Raw genomic sequence first — 24,326 nt, forward strand, 5'->3', positions numbered from 1 at the left:
TTCTCAATATTAATTTTAAACATCTATCATATATTGGTAAAAAAATATTGCCAACACAATTTTGATTTTTTCACTTTGAAGGATATCGACTTAAATTTACAGTTTAAAAAAAACATTTATTTTTTAATCTATAGTTTTAATGTGTTTACTAATTATAAAATATATCATTTATAATTAAGGCAATATAATATTTATAATTAACGCAATTTATATGTGTAATACTAATATTTATAATTAAGGCAATATAATATTTATAATTAAAGCAATATAATATTTATAATTAAAGCAATATAATATTTATAATTAAAGCAATATAATATTTATAATTAAATCAATATAATATTTATATTTTAAATAATCGCTTTTTATTTGTAAATAACTTCTAAAAGTATAATAAAATGAAACGTATATCAATAAAATTGTGTCAATGTGTTATTTTAATTAAAATTAGTGGCTCAATTTTAGCCGATATGGCTAACTCAATATATTAGCCAGAAAATTTTGCTCATGGAGATACAAGTTTTATATTATTCGAGAAATCTCTAGGCTTGAACAATATTTTTTGGCAAAAATATTGAGTTAGCTGTTTATAAAAATCAGCTCAAGTCGAGCCGTTTAACAACACTAATTAAAATAATTAATAATTCTAGGACTTTTATATTATAAGAAAAACCAATATGATTTTTAAGATAGGCGAAGCCCCCCAGGCTTTTATATATGGACCCCCTCTAAGGAAAATTCCTAGCTACGCCACTGGGTATCATATAAGTTAAAATATTTAGATGTAATCTGCAGGGAGTTCAGCTAGAAAAGATGCATCAATATCATAATAGGGAAAACCGGAGTAAAGCGATTGATAGGGTAACAAACGCGAATAAATTTTTAACAGTACCATAAATAGTTTAAATTTAGTGTGAAGATGTATTTTTATATCTAATTTCTTACGTATGTTTATTTTTTGATGAACCTTCCTGGTTTGACATATTTTGCTATAAAACCGTTTTTTACCCAAAAATTTTATTCTAGTTTATTTTGCTTTTAGCAAAATACATTAAGACTAATAATTTAAGGATTTTTTCATATATGTTTCTTAAATAAAATTTTTATGGCAATACTAGATGTCACGCAATAACAATTTGTATAATAAATATCACTCAGGGGTAAAGTTGTTATGAGTAAAACGGTTAAAATATTCCATCTGATTAAAGTTGGGAAAAAATAATTTTTAAATATTAACGTCCACCAAACCATATAAAGTTATTTTTGAGCACAAGGGAACATTAATGAATAGTTTATGTGTTATTTGGAATGCTAAAAATAATCGCAAAGGGAAAGAATAATTAAAAAATACAAACAATATCCCTAAAATGGGCACACTTTAAATATGCTTATTTTGAAAAAATATTTTACATTCCCATATTGAATTGATTAGTTTATACCTATAGTGATGAATGGATGTCAAAATTGCAATATTTTGTTCAATAAAATAATAGTTATGTACATTCACTTTTATTTTAAGCACTTTACACTGATTACCCTAAATGGGCAAAATGGCTAAAATGGCATACTATATATATTTAATCATAAATCTTATAATATTATAGTTAAAAGGCTATACTTTTTTTATTTTATAGGAGGATTTTATTTATAATTATTTTTTTCAAAATTTTATTGCAAAAATGCAAAATAAAAATACCAATAGTTTTACCCAGGTTTCTCCCATAAAAAACATCTTGGTAAATATTTTTTATTTTTTTTCTAAAATCTAAAAAAAATAAACATTAAATAAATAAATGTATCCTAAATTTATAAAAACAGTTTTATTGATGGCTGAGGCTAACTAAATAAAATTATTTTTTTTATTCATTTTTCTATAACATTAAGTCCTTATTTTTTTCAAAATATAAGCAAGTATAAATAAAAATATAAATAAAAGGAAAAACAGGAAAGTTAAAGATATGAAAACTTTTAATTTTATTTTTATATAATGCTTCCAAGCTTAAATATCAAAGATATTCCAAAGGAGATCGATTCTTCTGAAAATTTAGCGAATTGCAGCATGTGTGACAAAAAGATGAAGTATACAAAATTTAATATATTTTTCTAGCATAGGCGTAGCCAGGATTTTTTAAGGGGGGGGGGAATTAAAAACCCCTTTTTTGCCCGGCCTTAGGCCGGGTTACCTTAGTCTATATATAGTCATAAAATATTTTTACAAATTATAATAAAAAAAAAATAAGCCTGGAACAAATATGAAATATATTTTTATTAGTTTATATAAAATATAATAAATTACTTGTATATACATTAATACAAAAGCATGGTAATAATTTATTCCAAACAATTATAAGAAATTTATTTATAAAAAGTAAGTAGACATATAGTTGATATTCCTCTATTATATAGAATTACTTATAAAATACTAGGTAAAATTACACTTTTACAGACATATTTGACAGTTAGAGAATATATTACAGTTACTAATTTAACAAATTTTACTAATCAATGATCTTGATAATAAATATAGCTACAATTTGCATTCAATTATTTAATGCTATCTATTTATTTTAAGTAAAATGATATTAAAATTAATATTCATATTATTCATCCCACAATGTCTTTAGAAGATAATATGTCCTTATCAATATTTTATAGTTTTCTGTAAAATATATAATTCGCTCTGTTGGTAAAAATTACTTAATTGCCATATGATAATTGATAAAATTAGATATATTTTAAATCTAAGATATATAATATTCCACTGTTTGTATTGTGTTTTAATATTTTTATTTAATTCATGATTTAATTTTATCAATAGTTTTATAATTATATTTTACTTTTATTAAGATAAATAAATTAAAATTACTCACTTTATAAAAAATTATATTTGATATATTATTTTATTTAGTAATTTTATGGATCTATTATTAATAATTATAATACTTTTCACCTTTGTCTTAAGACTTATCTTTGGCTTATATTCCATTTATTAAAAAACATTTTTGGTTCATTTTATATATATATAAATTAATTTATCCAAAAATGTATAAATTATGATGAATAGTTTTATAAAAAAATATCAACTTTTACATTCTTTCTTTCATTTTATTGTTTAAGATATATGCATATATTTTTAAGGATCAGGGAGTGGGGGGATGACTTAGGGGGAAATTTTTATTAGCTAAAAATGATATTAACAAAAAGTGATAAATTTTTGAAGAAAGGGATTTCCCCTTGCCCCCCCCCTCACCTGGCTACGCCTATGTTCTAGTAAATCTTGAAGGGCATATAACCTCTCAGCATTCAAACATAATGAAAGTAGATCTAATAGTGATTCGTCCTTCAATGATAGGAATACAACAGCAAAAGAAAAGTTCCAAAAAATGAAGAATGATAAATCAAAAGTAGTTAAAAATATTTAAATGGCACAATAAAGAAAAAATAATTATTTTTTAGATTTTAGAATGTCTTGTAAAGCTGATTACAGTTAATAATACTAATTAATATAGTTAATTATGGGGGTTACCATATTTTACTAGATCCTTTATGTCATTCTCTACATATGAAAATAAATTATAGACTAAAAGATAATTGAAATTAGTAGTCTATATTTTAACCTCTATACCTTTAGAAATTACCAAATAAGAACAATATTCATATTTTATGTGTGAAATTGCAAATTACTAATATAATGGTCAAAATAAAGTGACTCAGGATTCAGAAAGAAATTATATAATTTCTTATTTTTTATTAATTGGCAGATCTCTTTTCTTTAATCGACATTTATCAGAATAGAATCAACGGTGAGCATCATAATCATATCAATTATAATGTTAAAAGGATTATAATTTAAGTCAAATCTACCCCCCCCCCCAATCCCCCACCCCACCTCCTGTTATGTAGACACTGGTAACAGTTATAAATATATAAGTTTAAAAATGAATTTGGCTTATACTAAGTATCCACCATATGAATATGAAATTGAGTTGGCGGAGAAATATACAATATTATTTTAATTTACTAGGATATTCTTGTTTAAAACTCTTAATAATTAACAGTAAATCAAAATAAAATAGATCAAATTCAAAATTTGCGAATATATTTATGTTTCGCAATTTTATATTAAAACGTAAAGTGTAACAACAACACTGAATATTTGGAATGATTTTATCTGATGTAAATTTTCTTATGAGTATTGGACTTAGTATAGAAAAGGCCAACCAGACAATAAAAAATGAAGCGCTAACAAGGCTTTTAAAATCAAGCATTGAAAAGGTATAATTTTAATCTATTAGCAGTCAAACAGTTTATAATTAAGGTTAAAGAATATGGTGAGGTAGATAAACCCACTGGCATTTTTATATACAATTTGGTTACTAAGATAAAACCTCAAATTAAAAACCACCTTTCTTTATTGCTTGATTATATAGGATCAAAAAGAATTACCAATGATGTTCAATTAAATGGTAACATTTTTATATCTCTTTATATCTAAAATTATTTATATAAGCTGCTCTTGAATATCTCCTTACTAGCTCAGCTTCTAATGTAGACATTAACATGTTAGAGAAAAATTCAGGCATAGGGGTTACAGTTAGTCCAGAAGAAATTGAGCTAGAAGTATATATGCTATTAAAACAGATAGAATGTTTAATATAGGTTGAAAAAGCTTTAGATAAATATAAAAAAGATCTTCAGCAAAAAAGATATAAATTCAATACTGGAATCATAATAGGTAATATTTAATATTTGTTTATCTTTAATTAAAGTTAAAATTCTCTACATCATTTTGTTTTCATAAAATTTCTAAATAATTAATGAGATATTTGTTAAATTAATAGTAAGCATTAATTGAAGATAATTAAAACAATAATATTTTGAAATCAATCATATTTATTATGACATTATCTTTTCCAATATTTTATTTAGTTTTTATAAATTTTTAGGTGAAGTAAGAAAACATCTTAAATGGGCTGAAGGCAAAAATGTCAAGAGTGAAATAGATATCCAAGTTTTTATACTTTTTTAATCTCTATAAATAAGGATCTATGAAAAATAATTTAAAAAAAAATATCACTCAAAAAATTTTTTGGTTTTTTTTTCTGGATAATTATTTCCCACTTGCCATAAATAAGATAGATATTGTAATATAATATGTATATAAAAAAAATAATTACTTAAATATCATATATTTGTGTAATTCCATTTTAAACAGGGCTGTTAACCCTCGTTCTAAAAAATGGGTTTGTATTCAGTGAAACCCTTGAACCAGTTGGGCTCATTAAGAGTCAAGAAAAATAATGACTTATGAAATAAAAATAACAAACATACATTTTAAAAATAGTATGCGAGATTTTTGGATGACCATCTTTAAAATAAACAAAACTTTAAATCTTTTTTTTAAAAATAATACTTAAGATAGAGTTAAAAATTATATATCATTTTATAGCCCTTAAAATTGTACAATAAAAAATATTAAATTAAGTGTTTTATTATTTCCAGTAAAAATGAAATATTAAGATTGTTGCAAAGTGATTTTTTATTGAGTTTTGAATTTGCTAGAAATGTTTATTACCTTCATAATTAACGTTTAATCAAAAAAATCAAAAGCCTATTATTTTTATAAATTATGATATGTATTGAATTGTTTATGTTGTTATTTTTGTATTTTTTGTAAAATGTTTATTTTCATTATTATATTATTATATGAGATTGAATAAGAAAAATCAATTGCAAGAATTATTTCTGGCATTAAATTTCGATTATTACTAACATTACATTTCAAGAATGGTCCAGTAAATAAAAGTCTAACAGATTCAAATGTGTTACAAAGATTGGTACAACTTATTTAAAGAATTTAAAAACACATAACCAAGTTTAACAACATCACAAGAAAAATCACTGTTATTAAAAATAATAGGATGTGATTACAAAATACTGGTAAATTTATATGCATCTGATAGTCCGGGAAACAAAGAGGTATTAGAAATACATAATATTTTAATCAAACATTACTATCCCATACCTAATATAATAGTAGAGAGATATAATTTTTATCAATATAATCAAAAAAATGAGGAAAAAATAATTGACTTTATACAAAATCTTCGAAAATTAGCAACGACTTGTGAATTTGGGAAATATTTAAATACTGCATTAAGAAATAAATTTATATTCATAATAAAAAATCCTAAAATTTTACAAAGACTAATATTTGAGGATGATATAGACATAAATAAAGCTATTCAAATAGCTACTGCAGTTAAAACAGCTTAAAAAATACAAAATTATACAAAATGATGAAACACACAGTTAGAAGAGGAACATAATAATATAAATAAAATTAAAAAAGTTAATAATAATAATGATAAAAAATCAAAATCATATAATAATTATAATGCGAGCTACAAAAAACCAAATCCCTGCCACTCATGTGGCGGAAACCATAAAAGGGAAAATTCTTTTCAAGAATGCCACTTGTTATAAATGCAACAAAATTGGGCACATTGCTCGAATTTGTAAAAAAGAAATAGTACAATGAATATTATCCAGAATTTTGAGTGGATATCAAAATTAACAATAGCTATATCAGAATGGAATTGGATGGAATAGATTGGAAAAATAAACTTAATCATCCCTTAACAAATTGCATGCTAAAACTTAAAAGCTATACAGGAACCAATATACCACTATTAGGTCAAACTCTAGTAAAAGTACAATATAAAGGACGAGTATTAGAACCACCTCTCATAATTACAAAAGGATATACAAAAAATTTAATTGGAAGAAATTGGATAATTAAATTTCCAAAAATGACTGAAATAATTCAAACATAATATACAAAATGAATTTCCTCAATTATTTACCAAAGAATTGGGCTGTTTGAAATATTTTAAGGCACAAATATATATGAAAAACGAAAAAACAAATTTCTGTAAATCATGTTCCATACCATACTCATTAAAAAAAAGTTGGAAGAAGATTTAGACAGATTGCTAACATCACTCACAATAATTGTTCAAGAGAAAGATAAAACATTACGAATTTGAGAGATTTTAAAAGAACCATAAATCAAAATATTAATATTGATTCATATCTAACACCATGAATCCAAGATTTATTAGCCAGTTTGTGAGGCCAGGAATTTTCAATATAGGATCTCTTAGATGCCTATTTTCAAATTAAAGTAGGGGAAGAGTATCAAAAATATCTTGTAATCAATGTGCATAGAGGATTATTTAAATATATAAGTCTACCTTTTGGTTTATTGTCTTCTCCAGCAATATTTCAATGAGCCATCAAGAATTTATTAAAAGGAAGGAGTTGTTATTTAGATGATATTATAATAACCAGAATAGTGAGAAGCACAAAACAAATTTAAAAAATGTACTAAAATGTCTAGACCAAAATGGAATCAAGCTAAAGATAGAAAATTTTTCAAACAACATGTTGAGTACTAGGGCATAATATTTCAAAAAACGGGATTACAACTATAGAAAAAAATACTGAGGCAGTAAAAAAAGCACCAGAACCAACAAACTTGAAACAATTATAGTCATATCTAGGGTCAGCAACATACTATTCAAAATTTATTTCAAATTTTGCAGACAAAGCCAAACTACTATACAAATTATTAGAAAAAGCAGTAGTTTGGAGATGGACAAATGAATGCAAAGATGCAAATAAAAAAATATAGCAAGAAAAAATAGTACTCCAATATTACTACATTATGATCCGAAATTACCCATTATAATAGCAACAGATGCTTCAATAGGAATTGGGACAGTAATATCACATAGAATGGGATAAGGAGAGACAGACCAATTGCATTCACTTCAAGAATGCTACAGAGAAAAATTATAGCCAAATAAAAAGATAAGCTCTTACCATCATATTTGGTACAAAATTCAAGAATTTATATATGGAAAAAAGTCACACAAACAGACCACAAGCCATTAATGAGTTTATTTCATCTAAGAAGAGATTTACCAACAACAGCTACTGCCAGAATACAAAGATGGGCTTTATTATAGCAGGTTGTCAATATAAAATAGAATTCAAAAGGAGTTGACAACTAGCCAATGCTGACATGCTATCTCAATTACATATACAGGTAACCACAATATCAAATGAGAAACACTAGATTAAATACAGGTAGGAGAAGAAACCCCTTTAAATGCAAGGGAATTGAAAGAAAAACAATGCAAGATGATGCACTCTTTAAAGTATACGGTATACAATAGATGGATGGCCAATAAACTATGATATATGTTTAAAGGAGTATAGGCAAAGGAGAGAGGAAATTACAACAGAGAAGGTTTGTTTATTATGGAGAACTAAAATGATAATACCACAACAACCGAAACAACGTGTTGGACATGATATATCAAGGACATATTGGAATGGTACAAATGAAGATAGTTTCATTCATTCTTGAGATGGTCATCTGAAACATTGGTCATCTGTAATGGAATGGCCCAATAAAATAAATATTTATTTTTTATAAAAAATTCAACATAAAATTGATAAATTTAGATATATTAAAAAAGATTTCTAAAGCCCGATTCGACCTGGCCCAAATTTTCTTAAAAAATATTAGGCCCGAACCTGGGGTACAGGCCTGGCCTACTTTTGCAGTTCTCTAGTTTGAATCAGACCTAATGTTAATCTTGTAAGTGGTCAATCCGATTCGATATTAAAATGATATTAGCCTAATACCTATCCAATATTATATCTGATTTTGTATTCTGTAAATATACTAACCGTTTTATTTTTTAATTCATACATCTCATCTCATATACTTTTTCTATAATCTAAGTACACCATAACATTAGTCATTTAAAATGTTATAATGATCATTTAAAGTTTATATTCATGAATCTTAAAGTGTATGAAATATTTTTTATTGATAAATCACTTTTTTTATATAAGAACATTAATCTAATCACTTAATAGAAATAGAAAAATATATTATGAAATATTAAGTTAATTAAAAAGAAATACTAAAATTTATAGTTTATTAGAGGCAGGTCTTGGTCGATGGAGACTCAATATCACTAGCTTCAATAAAAGATTCTGATGAGGTACCTGTGGCAGGTGTTGCTAGATATTGACGAGCAAGTTTAGAGAGAGTTTAATATTTATGGAAGTTCACTGCTTAATATTTTAATGGATCAAATTATTTTTATAATTAAGAAGCCATTTAATGGATCTCGATAACCTATTATTAATGAAATGCTTCCTACTTTTAAAGAGTTAAAACGTGACTTTTCTTTTGTAATAATTATGGGGGGGGTTATGGGGGCGCCATGGTAATTGTTATAGCATACTAATCCAAGTTAATATGTTATATTTAATATAACAAGATTTTTAAGACAATATTAAAAATATTTTTTATTGATTTACTAATAACAATTATGATGTAATATTTCCCATGTTTATAATTATTATATTTTATGGATGATTTTAAAAGAGACAGATTTTCCATCGGTACTGTGGAGATAGGCTGAAAACTCTTTGCATGAATAGTTATAATTTTGTTTAACCATAAGTTCAGCTTCCAATGATGATAATAATCTATTATGTACTTTTCGCCAAGCAGTAGTCATTAGACTGAATATTCTCTCTGATGACACATTTGAATGCGGTAAGAAAATATATAATTGCATATTTTCTCTATCAAAGGTTAGAAAGGAAATCCATCCATTTTTCTTGTCCATTCATATGATTGTTTTTCTCATAATTTATGTTCATAATAGGAATCTATATATATAATCACCGTAATCAAGAAATGAACGTTTTCGTATAATCTTAATGTTAATTTTTATTTTTCTTATCATCTTAATGTTAATTTTTATTTTTACTATCAACTTTCCTATCTTCTTAATGTTAAATAAATCTATGGAGACTATATATCTCTAATGTTAAATTTTAAGAAATTTTTTTGTACATCATTGGATTCGAATCTATGACTTAACGTTTTAAAGACAAACGTTCTTCCCACTCAACCACCTTCTATATTAATTTTATAATATAATCTTTTTAATATATGTTATTATTTTGCTATAAACATTTATTTTTCAATTAATTTATATAATTTAGATCTTAGTGTTATATTAAAAAGAATACTAATCTCACCTCAAATTATGGTAAGAATGAATATTATTTAATTTAAAAATTAACATTTATCTCATATTAATTTTAGCATAATATTTATATTCAATCAAAGTAAAATTTATTAATTTTTATAAAATTATTTTTATATTACAATTTAGATTTAACAAATAAATTTAAATTATTTACCACCCCAAAATATGGCAGTAAATTTTTTTTATCTCAACCACAATATGGGAGCTCTGCAAATAGTATAAAATACCTATTTATCAATATCTTCCATGCCAGAAAATTAATTTCCCTCACTAATCCTAATATTACAATTTAGATTTAACAAGATTTAACAAATAAATTTAAATTATATTTGCCAATTGAAAAGTAAACATTTATCTCATATTACACCCCAAAATATGCCATATAAAATTTTTATCTCAACAACAATATTTGAACTCTAGAAATGACATACAATACCAATTTATCTATATCTACCCTACATTTTTTACTACAATTTCATATATTTTAGGCTAAATTTAATAAAATGAATAATAAAATTTGTCATTTATTTAAAAAAAAATTTCATATAATAGTTCAAGATTTTATCATTCCCGTCATTCTTGACGGGTTATCAACTAGTAAAATTATAATTCTTAAAGAGAATATCTATATTTGATAATTTATAATTAATAATAATTTTTTGAAATTGTTCAAATGCTGGACATTTTTCTAATGTCATAGGGCTAAGATATTTCCCTATATTATCTATAATACCATTTTTCTATATATTCTATAATATTTTTTATAAATATCTTTAATTTATTTTTGAAATTTAAAGCCTTTTCTTCGTCATTTTTATGTTATAAAATATTTTTGGAAATGCTCCCATAAAGATTTTGTTGAATTTTTAAATTTAACGAATTCTTTAGTTTTTGCATAAGAGCGTATATATATTGCTAAGACATCTTCCGATTGTAATTTTAAATTTGTTATTGACTAAAGTGCCAACGTTAAGGACAACACCTAAATATGCCTCTGCAAAATCATCTCCAAAAAATATTTTTAAAATTGGAGGGGTTGCTGATATGATAAAAAATATCCTTTAAGGGGTTAATAATATTTAAGCATCCGCTCAACACCCTGGGATTAATGTAAGTCAGCGTGTTGGAACGTGACGAATAATTCTGATTATTCTAAATTGCACCATTCTACTAATTCTTTTAAAATTGTAACACCTTTTGTTAAGTTGCTAAATTCATTATAGCATTTAATTATACTCTCTATATCATATTTCAGAAAAATCATATACAACCTATTGGTATAAAATTATTATTATGGTTTTTCAATTCCGTCCAAATACTTTGATTTTTCTCAAAGTTTACAGATGTGTTTTCTGCACAATATGCCGTTACATTAGCAATATCAAGTCCAGCTAATTTTAAATTTTCTAGCAAGCATCTAGATATGTCTTTTTACCGTCAGACGAAAAACATTTAAATAATTTAACACTTATTCCATTCTTTTTGTTGAAGTATCTAAGTAATATAGGAAATGTTTTTATTTTACATTTATTCGATGCATCCGTTAGTATTGAAAACGGGTGATTGTTTTTTTGATCTTTTATAATATTTGCCTTTGTTTCTGGTGCCAAAATATTTTGTATTATTTGAGAGTTTTTTGGTTTAATTATATAAGAGATGTATATTGTCAGATTTCACGATTTGCCGTGATTCTCATGATTTCACACCTAATTTTTTACTTAATCAATTTTCTCACACTTCACGCATTTCTCACGTTTTTTTGAGTAAATTAAAATAATCACACTTAGCCTCACACTTTTTCTCACGTTTTTAAATTTTTTTAAAATATTTTAAAATTATTTTTAAAAACATTGTAGTATTTGTTAATAGTCCAGTTAATCAATCATATTCATTGATTTATTATCCACAACACAAATTCAATTTAAAGAAAGTTTATCAAGTAATATGAATTTAAATAACTATATATTTCTTTTATGGATTTTAATCTTAGATTAAAACTAGTAAAATTTTAAATGAAATAAATTATTTGTACATACACTCACAAATTATAATTATTTAATTTAACTTAGATATTGCTAAAGCTTATTAACAATCAAATTAAGAAATATCTAAAAACATTAATTGCTAGAGTTCATTAAATAGATAGATTAAGGATCATTTTTATAAAATAATTAAGTAAAATTAATTTATAATAAAGGTAAAAATGCTAATTTATGATTTTATTTATTCTGTATCTTCTTGAAAACCTCATTTTATCTAAAAATTTAATATAATATCTATTTCTTGAACTTGTTACAGAATGGATTTGCAAATTCAAAATATTTCAGGAAGCTCATCCTAAAGTTAAAATTCTCAAGATAAAAAATTAAAATATAAACAACAAAAAAGAGGAAAATATATCAGGTAAGTTATATTAAAAGTTGGGAACAAAAATATGAATGGTTAAAGCAGCATTCAGGGTAGACTGTAAAATGTAGTATATATGCATCACGCTTTGTATTAAGCCATAGTGGAGAGTGTGATATAATTAAACATATGAAATCTAAGAAACATAAGCTGGTAAATGAACAATATAGAACCAATACTTCAATATTATCATACTTAACCAAATATTCTAAGAATGAAATCGTGTCTGTTATTGCTGAAACAATATTCATATATCATTCCATAAAACATTCCCATAGCTATATGTCGGCTGATTGTTTTAGCAAGCTATTTTACACACTTTAAAATTGCATCAATATTTTCATGTGGCAGAACAAAAGGCTCTAAAATAATACAAAATATTTTGGCACCAGAAACATTGGCAAATATTATAAAAGATCTAAAAATCAATCATCCGTTTTCAATATTAACAGATGCATCGAATAAAGGTAATATAAAAACATTTCCCTTATTACTTAGATACTTCAACAAAAGATTGGAATAAATGTTAAATTACTTACATTTTTTTGTCTGAGAGTGAAACCTCTAAAGACATATCTAGATGCTTGCTAGAAAATTTAAAAATCGCTGGACTTGATATTGCTAATGTAACAGCCTATTGTGCAGATAATGCATCTGTAAACTTTGGGAAAAATCAAAGTATTTGGACAGAATTGAAAAGCCATAATAATTATATTATACCAATAGGTCGCATATGCCACATTCTACAATTCGTTTAAAAACGCCATAATTTTTCTCAAATATGATATTGAGAGTATAGTAATTAAATGCTATAATGAATTTAGTCGACAAAAAGAGTTACAATTTTAAAAGAATTGGTAGAATGGTCAAAATTACTTCGCCATGTTCCAACACGCTGGCTTACATTAATCCCAGCGATTGAGCGGATGCTTAAGTATTTTCAACCAGGGTTCTGAACCCGGACACTGAACCCTCGTATTTTGGCCCCGGATCCACAACCTTTTTAAAAGTGGAGGGTCCAAGGGTTCTAGGTGTCACAAAAATTTTTAAAAATAAAAATATTTTTTTAAAAAATATTCTAAATTTTTTTAACTTTTTTTGTAGAATCATTTATTTTATCTTCACGTTTTTCTTCCAATTTTCTTCCTGGACTTCCATTTTATTTAGAGATTGATATCATAAATTATTTTCCAATGTAATAATATTTTATTATGTAAATTTATTAATATGCTATGTTATAGAAATACGTTGATTATTTTGAAAGTGAATTATTTTGTAGTACAAGTAATAATATTTTAATTTGAATGAAAATGCACAATACGTTGGTCCTCAATGATGCTAGAACGATTATTAAGTTTGAAAGATTTCTGTTTTATTATAGGAGCATGGGAAGTCATTTTGTCGGAAGATGATTGGTGCCAAATAAAGGACCTTACTAGTGTATTAGTTCCTATAATAATAACAATATTAAGATTACAATCAGAACAATTATGTTTATTTAACTTTAAGGCATATGGATTAGATTTAGAAAAATTTACAGTCCTTTTTATACGAAATACTAGAACACATGAAAATTCAAGAGCAACAATATTTGCAAAATAGTGTTGTATACGCTTCTATATATTTAGACCCTCGATATCAAGTTTTTAAGTATTTAGCAAAAACAAATGGCTAAAGACCAACTTAAGGATTTATGGCATAAGCAAAACTCCATTATTTACAATATAGTGGAGGCTACAACAATACCTATTTGTTTTAGTGATAATAATAATAATAATGATAGCACCATTGATGATCTTGAAATTTTACTTTTAGATAGAGAAAAAAAAATCAAATTATCATCAGATGGAAAGGAGGATCAAAAAATGCCTTTTACATCATTAATAGTAAAGTTATCAGAAGTTAAGAGAATAAATAAGGATATAAATATTTTAAAATTCTGGGAAGAAAATTCTTCAATATATTCAGAATTATATATCTTATCTAGAATCTTCATGGCTGTACCGGCGACACAAGTACAATAATTTTATAAATATAACTATCGATTTTAGGTAAGGGTAGAACTTGAATTTTCATCTTTGAAATATATATTGTCTACTTTACTTGAAAATCTAAAGGATGATACTTTAGAAGATATTGTGATTGTGCGAGAATAAATCATTTAAAATATAAATTATTTCATTTAAAAATTTTTAATTTGTAAATTATGAATATGTATATTAGAGATCTGCAAAGTTAGGCCCATATAACATATGTCTTTTATTTTGAGTAATTATAAAAATTAATTTATATATTTAAATAAATTCGGGCCGGACCGACAAAAATTTCGGGTTCGGGCCGGGCCGGCAAAACTTTTTTAAAAAAGTTTCGGTACCGGCCGGGTTTGAAAAATTAGGCCCGATGCAGATCATTAATGTACATATTGAAGTATAATAATAAATGAAAATAAAAAAAAATATTATTTCGAGTCATTATTTTTATGTTTCCTGAACCCGAACCCTGGACCCAGGTCCTTTCAAATTTTATTCCTGTACCCGGACCTGGACCTTTTTTTTTGTCGAAGGGTTCACATCCCTGTTTTCAACCCCTTAAAGGCTATTTTTTATCATTATCAGCAACCCCACCAATGCAGAGGCATATTTAGCAGTGTTGTTAAACGCTACTTTTAAAAGTAGCGCGCTATCGCTCCCGCTATTTTATAAAAAAATAGAACGCTATCGCTACCGCTATCGTTTTCAAATAAGTAGCGCGCTATTAGCTACTTAAAAAAAGTAGCTAAAGCTACTTTTTACGCTATTTTGATTTTTTTTAAAATATTTTTTACGTAACTTTATTTCTTGTTATTATCTTCACCAACTATTCTTTATATCATATTATAAAAAAATTATAATAAATTTAAAACCTGAAAGCCTTCAGGAAATTAAACCAATTATCTGTAATCATCTTACAAACCTTGTTCTGAATTTTGCAAGACATATGGATTTCTGAAATAATATTTGTTAGAATGTCATAAGTCTGACAGCCAATTATTATTTTTAGAGCTAATACTTCAGATTCTCGCTTTAGATTTTTTGGATCAATACAATGTACAGTCACTCCTAAATAAGCTCTAAAAATATGAATATCATATTATAAATCATAAAATAAACATTTTTACCTTCTATTGTGCGTCCAGCAATCTGCTGTTGTACAGATGTAGGAGACATCTGATAGATTTAATATTTTCTTTCATTTCTTTAAAGCTATCCAAAATAAATATCTTGGTACGTAGAGAAAAAGTGTTTATCATCTTTATAAAAGAACCATTATCCACCAAGGATAAGGGTTGAACAGTATCTATTATTAAGTTCATTATGACTTTGTCAGCCAATTTTTGAGATACACCTGGTGTTGATGAATTCAAATTGCTTAATTTTGTTTGAATTAAATTTTATTTGGAAGTGGATGTATCTTCTTCCATTACTCCATTTTGAGATATTTTTCAATCTCTTTATAATTTGAGGTATGAACAGTCTAAAATTATAACAGTAATACTTAAAATAAAAATTATGTAGGAGATAAGTACATAAAAATGATTGAAATAACTATTTTAAAATGTTTTAAATAATTTAGATAAAATTTATGAATATATAAAAAAAAAATGATTGGTCTTTTATTTAAATTTATTTTAAAAATTAAGGATTAGCCTACACATTGATATTAAATTTGTTTAATATATTACCTTTAAATGTTTTTTCAAATTAAAGCTGCTTGTATGATTGAGGATAAAATTTTGCGACACATCTAGCATCGAAACCAATATCCAGTAGTAATTATTTCTTCAAGATTAAATTATTTTTTGAATTTTGGGAAAAGATAATCTATATTTTTCTCATTTTCCAAAGAAATTTCGCTATCTTCAACAATCTCACACATTTTTAATAACTATTTATAATGCTAACTAGATTTATAATGTATATTTTTAAATATAAATTTCAAAATTAAATTAAATAAAAAGATTATAATTTTAGATTTAATAAAAAATATATTTTAATAATTTTTAGATGTAGTTATTATATAAAATTGAAAGTAGCGAAGTAGCGCGCTACTTTCTAAATTAGTAGCAAGCTACCGCTATCGTTATTTTCTAAAAAAAGTAGCCCGCTAAAGTTATCGCTACTTCAAAAAGTAGCGCGGTACTTGTAGCACGCTATATTAACAACACTGATATTTGGGTGTTGTCCTAACGTTGGCACTTTAGTCAACATAAATTTACAATTGCAATGGAAGATGTATTAGCAATATATATACATGATCTTATCCTAAAACTAAAGAATTTATTATATTTAAAAATTTAACAAAATTTTTATGGGAGCATGTTTAAAAATATTTTACAATATAATAATGATGTAGAAAGGGCAATAAATTTCAAAATGAATAAAGATATTTATAAAAAATATTATAGAAAATGTAGAAAAACGTTATTATATTATAGATAATAATATAGGGAAATATCTTAGCTCTATGACATTAGAAAAATGTCCACATTTGAGCAACAAAAAATTAAACAGATACAGATATTCTCTTTGAGGAATATTCACAATTTTTTTTCTATTATATAAGGAAAAATTTTCAAAAAACAATCACATGAATCTAAGAAAAATGGATGTATTTTCTTTCTAATAAAAACTCACCATTGATAGAGAAAATATGCAACATATTTTCTATTCCACATTCAAATGCTTCATCAGATAGAATATTCAGTCTAACCAGGCGCGTACGCAGGAATTTGGTGTGGGGGGGGGGATAATAAAAATTTTAAAAAAATATTGTTATTTAAAAATATTAAGCATAAATTTATTAGGACTAATAACTTTTCTAATATACAATTTTTAAATTAATGTGAATTACAAAAAAATTATATATAAACCGGCATTGAAAAACTATAAAATAAATGTGAATTATAAAATATAAAGTGAATATAAACACGATATGAATCACTTAAATGACCCAAAATTGAAATTTGAATTTTTTGAGCCTTTAAAATTTATATATAAAGTATAAAAAATTTAAATGTTGGAAATATAAATTAATACACAAAAAGTTTCTTAGGAATAATTGTATTTTGTATGTTTTGAGCTAATTTTTCAATTATGCGTTAAATGTCTATGAATATTCAAAAGATCCAAATCATTCAATCTACTTTAAGAAGTTGTATTTCATAGGTATGTTTTTCAGAGACTTACAGGCCCGGCCCCCGAGCTGGTTCGTATTTTAATTTTTTTAAAAATACCCGGCCCGGGCCCAAATTTTTTTTAAAAAACACCCGGGCTAGGCCTTAAAAATTTTTCAAAAACTTATCCGGGCCGAGCTGTATATTTTAAAACTAAATATTTGGAATCGCCATTATTAGCTATATAAATCAATAATAAATATAATTTATTTTAAAAAATTTGGGACTTGCCAAAATTTTATTTTTAAAAAAAACTCACGCCGAAAAATTTTTTTAAAAAAATCCAGGCCGTGCCCTGAAAATGGTACCTCTGCAGGGCTCTGTTATTCTTCTAAAAAAGAGAATGTTCTCTCATTAGTTTACTAATGGGAAGAGTTGCTAATATATATAACCATTTTAATACATTGGGAATATATTCTAAAATGTGTTTGAAATAATGCAAAGCATTTGGGACTGTATCAACCATAGTTAATCTTATAATCATAGTTATTCAGCTAATAAGGCATCATAAGATACTTTAACATCTTCATGATAAAAATCTAACAAATATTTTTTTTTCTATCACCATCTGAAAAAGGTTGGAAAGGCTTTTGTGGAAATAATATCTGCGGATTTGTAAGTGCTGCTTGATGAATTAAAAACTATATATTATTTGGGTTATAAATGTATCTAAGAGAGGGGACATTTACTCTTCTACTGATCCTATATTAATATTTTGACGATGAGCTTGCTTGCTGCAATTCGAGGGGGGCAAATTTTAAACACGTATTTTTTGACTCAACAATAACATATAAAATATATTCTTCATCAACATTAGCTCTAATTTTCTTGAGTTCTAATAAAATGCTCTCCGCTATTCTCATATTCTTAATCAAGTCAATGTCATGTTTTTGAAAAGTATTACATAAAATAGTTGTATAATTAAATAATACATTCTAATGAGAAAAAAAATTTGGAATAAGTATTGAATCCAATAATTTTCTTGCTTCCGAGGAAATATCTCTTTCAAGCCATTATGTTATTTCAGTAAAAGCATTAATAATCGGCTCTTCTAACTCCATAGTTATGCAAATGGCGGAGACTCGATCTCGTACAAGCTTGCAATTTCTTTCTTCCTGTTGGACAAGGAGTTTCAGAGATAATTATTATTTGACTAGAAATTTAGATAAATAATACGCCACTAAAATTTGAAAATAATAGGTAAATTACGCCAAGGAAAACTTGAAATCGAAATTAATTGATAAAATAACTTAGTAGATGAATGTGATAAATAAATGTAATTATATATATATATATGAGATAGGAATAAATATTAACAAATATTAATTAATATTAACAATAATATTTTTGAAAAATATAATCCGGCATCTGCATTTTTTGCCTTGGGGGGGGGGATTTGTCTTCCTTGCTTACGCGCCTGAGACTAATGACTATTGCTTGGCGAAAAGAACGTAATAAATTACAGTTTTGGAAGCTGAACTTATGGTTAAACAAAATTATAACTATTCGCGCAAAGAGTTTTCAGCCTATCTCCACAGTGCCGATGGGAAATCTTTATTGCCTTCTTTAAAATCATTAATAAAATATAATAATTAATAATATGCTATATTTATAAACATGGGAAAATTATACATCATAATTGTTATTAGTAAATTAATAAAGAATTTTATTAAGATTGTCTTAAAAATCTTATTATACTATATATTAGTGATCTGCATCGGGCCTAATTTTTAAACATGTCCGGCCCGAAAATTTTTTAAATAAGTTTTGCCGGCCTGCCCCGAACCATAAATTTTTTTAAAAAAATTTTATCGGCCCGAACCCGAAATTATTTAAAAAATTACCGACCCGGCCCGAATTTATTTAAATATAGAAATTAATTTTTATAATTACTCAAAATAAAAGACATATATGTTAATGTCGTTTAGTTTTAATAAATAAAATCAAATATTTTTATTTTACATAAAAAATTCAATATATAATTGATAAATTTAAATATATTTTAAAAAAATTTCCAAAATTCGACCCGACCCGGCCCGAATTTTTTTAAAAATATTAGGCCTGATCCGAACCCGATTATTTTAAATAGAATTAGGCCCGAAACCCGTTCGGGCCAGGTTAGGGCCGGGCCTAACTTTGCAGATCTCTATTATATATAACATATTAGCTTAAATGAGTATTCTATATCGATTACCCCAGCCAAAGCTCGAGCAAAAGCGGGCCGAAAGCCCACAAATTGTAGGGTATGGGGGCGATGCCCCCCTTTAATTATTATAAAAGAAAAACTCACGTTTTCAAATGAAGAATATCTGGCAAACCGCCGTATTGCCAGAATGGACATTTTAGCAGGAAGCATTCCATAAATAGAAAAATATTGCTCAACAACATAAGGGACTACAATTATCATTCAAATTATTAAAAATATATTTGTATGTGACTTTTGTAATCTGTTTATATTCATAGTATATTTAAAAATATTCAACCAAAATGCTGCTTTATAAATCTTTTAGATATTGATGATTTATTTTATTTATATATACATGATATCAATGATAACCCTTTTAATTTAGTAGAGGTATTTTTTGAATTACATTTGATTTGTCTATATTATAACTAGATTTGTTATACTTCTTCAAATAAATAATTTAAGCATTCCATTGGTGAATTTGCTTGTTTTGTATATAATTTACACATTATACTGATTAATTTTTTTAACATTACTAAATTTTATCCATGGCGATACACCTAATTAAAAAATAGGATAATTTTTATACCATCCTTTATATCTTTTTCAATATAAAAAGAATATTTTTATAAATTAAGCATTTCTTCTTTCATCATCAGAATATAAAATATACAAAATTACAAAAATAAATATATTCTATATGAAATTTTAAATACACATAATTAAAAAATATTATATCATTATAAATGTAATTTTTTATCAAAATATAAAAAATTTATATACATTTGTTTGCAATATATAAATATAAGCAGAGCTGTTAAACCATATTTTTGAAAGTAGTGCGCTATTAGCTACTCTTTTCTACTTTTTAGGCTACTTTATAAAGAAAATATAAATTAGTTTTATTTTTTGGTTATAATGTAATTGTATATATAAAAATCAACATTTATAAATATTTGAATAGGACTAAAATTATTGTAATAAAAAATAACTATGATAACATTTATTTTGATACATTATATAAAATCATTTTTATATTATCATCCCCAAGTCTAGACTGGCGATCACTAAGTATAAGTTTTACCTTACTAAATAATTACTCAACACTAACACTTAAGTGTAATGGAGTATTTTATAAATTATTTTTTAAAATAAGAATAATCATTAAAAATGTTATTTTGAGTATTTTGTGAATTAAAAAAGGCATCTAAAAGATTTTCTATTAGATTATTATCCTTTATTTCAAAAAAATTAACTGAAGAAGTTGCTTTTGGAGTTGTAACTAATGTATCTTTGTTTGGTATAAGATTATTAGCTCCATTATTAACTTATCACACTTTAGATCCAAATGACTTAATTTGGCCAGTTTAGTTAAAATTTGGATGAATCATGGCAGCTAATACATCATCATTGTATAGTTTGAGGAATCTAATTAGTTAAAAAAATTAGTATATTTAAAATATATCTTAATCATTAAAATTTAATAAATCTCAGAACTTTTAAGTTAGAATAAATTATTCATTCAGTATCAGAACAACTATATCACCTAAATTCTATATAATATTTAATTCTAAGTAATTTAAACCAATCTAAATTATGGATCAATCATTGGCTAGTATAGAGTCTATGAGGGAATGGCACAAGTTTAGATTTAATATCTAATTTTGTAGATGGGTTACTCACATTGGGAATAATATCCCCTCTCCATATTATCCTCACCTTCCATAAATTAAAGGGAAACAGCCACATAAAAAAAATTAAAATATAAAAATGAAATTGAATTTTTATTAAAATTATCTGTAGGATTTTCATCGTTAATCCATTGAATTCCAACTTGATCACAGAGAAAATCCATTTCCAATTTTCTTTCACCCATCAAAATGGTACTAATTTGATATCATTATGAACAAAATTCCAACTAGGTTTGTTATGAGTTAATAATTACCTGCCTAATTTGAAGATATATTTTTCCTACATAGATAAATTTGTAGCCACCTTTTGTTTTTCCGTTAATTTGAAAATATTTTTCAAATTTTGGAAAAGAAAAATTCGTATTATTGTTATCAAAAATTTTATTTTCTTCTAGTGTACCTTCCATTTGTTAATATTTTTATTGTCTGACTCACATCAATTTCATTATACATTTTAAATAATTTACACATAGGTTTATAATACAAATTTTGAAAATATATATTTCAATTTCAAAATTAAATAATAAAATATAAAAATTATAAATAATTAATTATGAAATGATATTTAAGTTTTCGTGTTTATAGTTATAATTATACTTTTCTAAAGGAGAGTGTGTTTTATCTTTACCAACTCTGTATAATAGTCATTTTAGAAAATTACATAACTATAAAAATGGGGCTATTCTACCAAAAGCTCAACAAATTCAAATATTTCAAAAACTATTAAATCATCATGAAATATGATATAAAATATGTGAGATGTATATATTTTTCAAATAGAAATGAGATACATAGACATCATATAAGATGTGTCGGGAAACATCACCTAAAACGTATCCAAATACGTCTATAATGTATCTATATACCGACACAATTTTTGCAAATATATCTTAACATAAATACAATTTTTTATAAGATGCTTTTTTATATAATTATCTAAGGTGTGCATGCCTAATTTAGTTTTCTATTTTTAAAATTCAAATTTTGAAGTGAGCTAATTTTTTTAAATATAGTAAAAAGTTTGTCACATTTTGTTATAATTTTTTGTCATATTTTGTTACAAAGTGTAACAATATCCTGATTTGGAATCGAAATCACGACTAATTACGATAACTGAACATTTATCGCAGCAGCTTAGCACTATGTTAGCTTAGCGTTATGCCTTCACGGGTTCTCTTATTTTATTTTTATTTATTTATTTTAAAGTTGTCTTTAATTTACACAAAATATCTATATGGGTATCAAATAAAATCTAATTTATATTTTTGACTGATAATATTCACTCTTGATCTTAATGGGCTGAACTTAGTGCATCAAATAATAGGTAATGAAAATATCTTGATTCTAATGATAATTATCACCCTAAGTGGTTGGACCTAGGTTTTAGTAGATCAATTTTATCGACATAAAATATTGATATGGCATCAAATAAAAGCGAATTAAAATATTTTTTGACTCAGATAATAGTAATCACTCTTGTCTTAATAAGTTGGACTAGGTCTGGAGAGGGTCGAGGGTTAAAATGGATATCAAATTAAAGATAATTTCTTTTGATTGTAATGGTAATTATCACTCTAAGTGGGCGGGTCTATGTCTTGGGGGGTCAGGAAAATTCGTAAGTACAAAATATAAATATGGTTATCAAATATAAGAATTCAAAATTATGTAACTCAAATAATAGTATTTTTTATTGGTCGTAATGGGTTTGACTTAGGTCTGGAAAGAGGAGGGGGGGGGGGGTAGAAAATAAAAATTGGATATGGGTATCAAATAAAAGGTAATACTCATCATCAAATCAAGGATAAAATTTTCAATCCCCATCATTCTTGATGGGCTCTCTATTAGTAAATAATAATTGTTACATTTTAACAATACATATACAAAATATATAATTATAAGCAATAATTATGAGATTTTTAAAACATTCTCAAATTTTTGTCATCATCCATTGCGTAAAATCAAATATGTCCGGTTTGTTTTTGTAATGAAAGCTCGGACATTATTAAATTTATTCAAATATTATTTAAATATAAAATATATTTATATAAAAGTACCCAAATATAGATATATCTAAAATCTAGATACAGATACTTGTTATTAGCTATAGATTTCACATTTTTCAACTTTAAAATTTTAAATTACTGTAAAGAACAGTCAACCAGAATATAAAATTAGTAGGGTTGGCCCATCAGTGTTAATAGTAATCAACACATCATCTAAAGGCATGGTACGTTGAAAAATAGGCGCTGACTTAGATAAACCTTTAGAAATAGTAATTGTCAGTAAGTTCAACTTAATCTCCATTCAAAAGAGGCGCGTCGACTTGTTAAACCAATTAGTTAAAAATCTTCTTTCAGTTTAACATCCACTCGATATTTATTAATATATCCAAAAGTGTCTTCAAATATTACACCATATTTCTCCAATAAAATAGGTATAACATCACGAACTTGATTAAATTCTTCAATTTCAAAATTTTTAAAACACGGCTCGACAATTAACTCTTCTGGAGTTTCACAAATATGATGATTAATGAGCTTCCTCACTCAATAAATTAACCATTTCTTCTCTAATTTTTTTTCTCATGCTATCCGCAATTATTTTCCTTTCAGTAATATCTGCTGCTAAATCACTATTGTTGGTAACAATATCAAAATAATTATGTTTAGGACTTAGTTGGGCGA

The 24,326-nt window shown here is 25.4% G+C and overlaps 1 protein-coding gene across 1 annotated transcript in view; it reads left to right on the forward strand.

The window, feature by feature from the left end:
• The first annotated feature begins 4,117 nt into the window (after window positions 1-4,117).
• LOC135923004 (probable glutamine--tRNA ligase) overlaps window positions 4,118-24,326 on the forward strand; it is an 84,632-nt gene continuing 64,423 nt past the window's right edge. Inside the window, exons 1-5 of the mRNA XM_065457589.1 lie at window positions 4,118-4,275; window positions 4,319-4,466; window positions 4,511-4,620; window positions 4,660-4,735; window positions 4,947-5,011. Coding sequence (XP_065313661.1) covers window positions 4,162-4,275; window positions 4,319-4,466; window positions 4,511-4,620; window positions 4,660-4,735; window positions 4,947-5,011 — 513 coding nt within the window. The 5' untranslated portion in view covers window positions 4,118-4,161. The remainder of the gene's footprint in view (window positions 4,276-4,318; window positions 4,467-4,510; window positions 4,621-4,659; window positions 4,736-4,946; window positions 5,012-24,326) is intronic.

This window comes from Gordionus sp. m RMFG-2023, chromosome 1, assembly GCF_954871325.1.
Source record: "Gordionus sp. m RMFG-2023 chromosome 1, tfGorSpeb1-WG-v2, whole genome shotgun sequence".
Classification (NCBI taxonomy): Eukaryota; Metazoa; Nematomorpha; class Gordioida; order Chordodea; family Parachordodidae; genus Gordionus; species Gordionus sp. m RMFG-2023.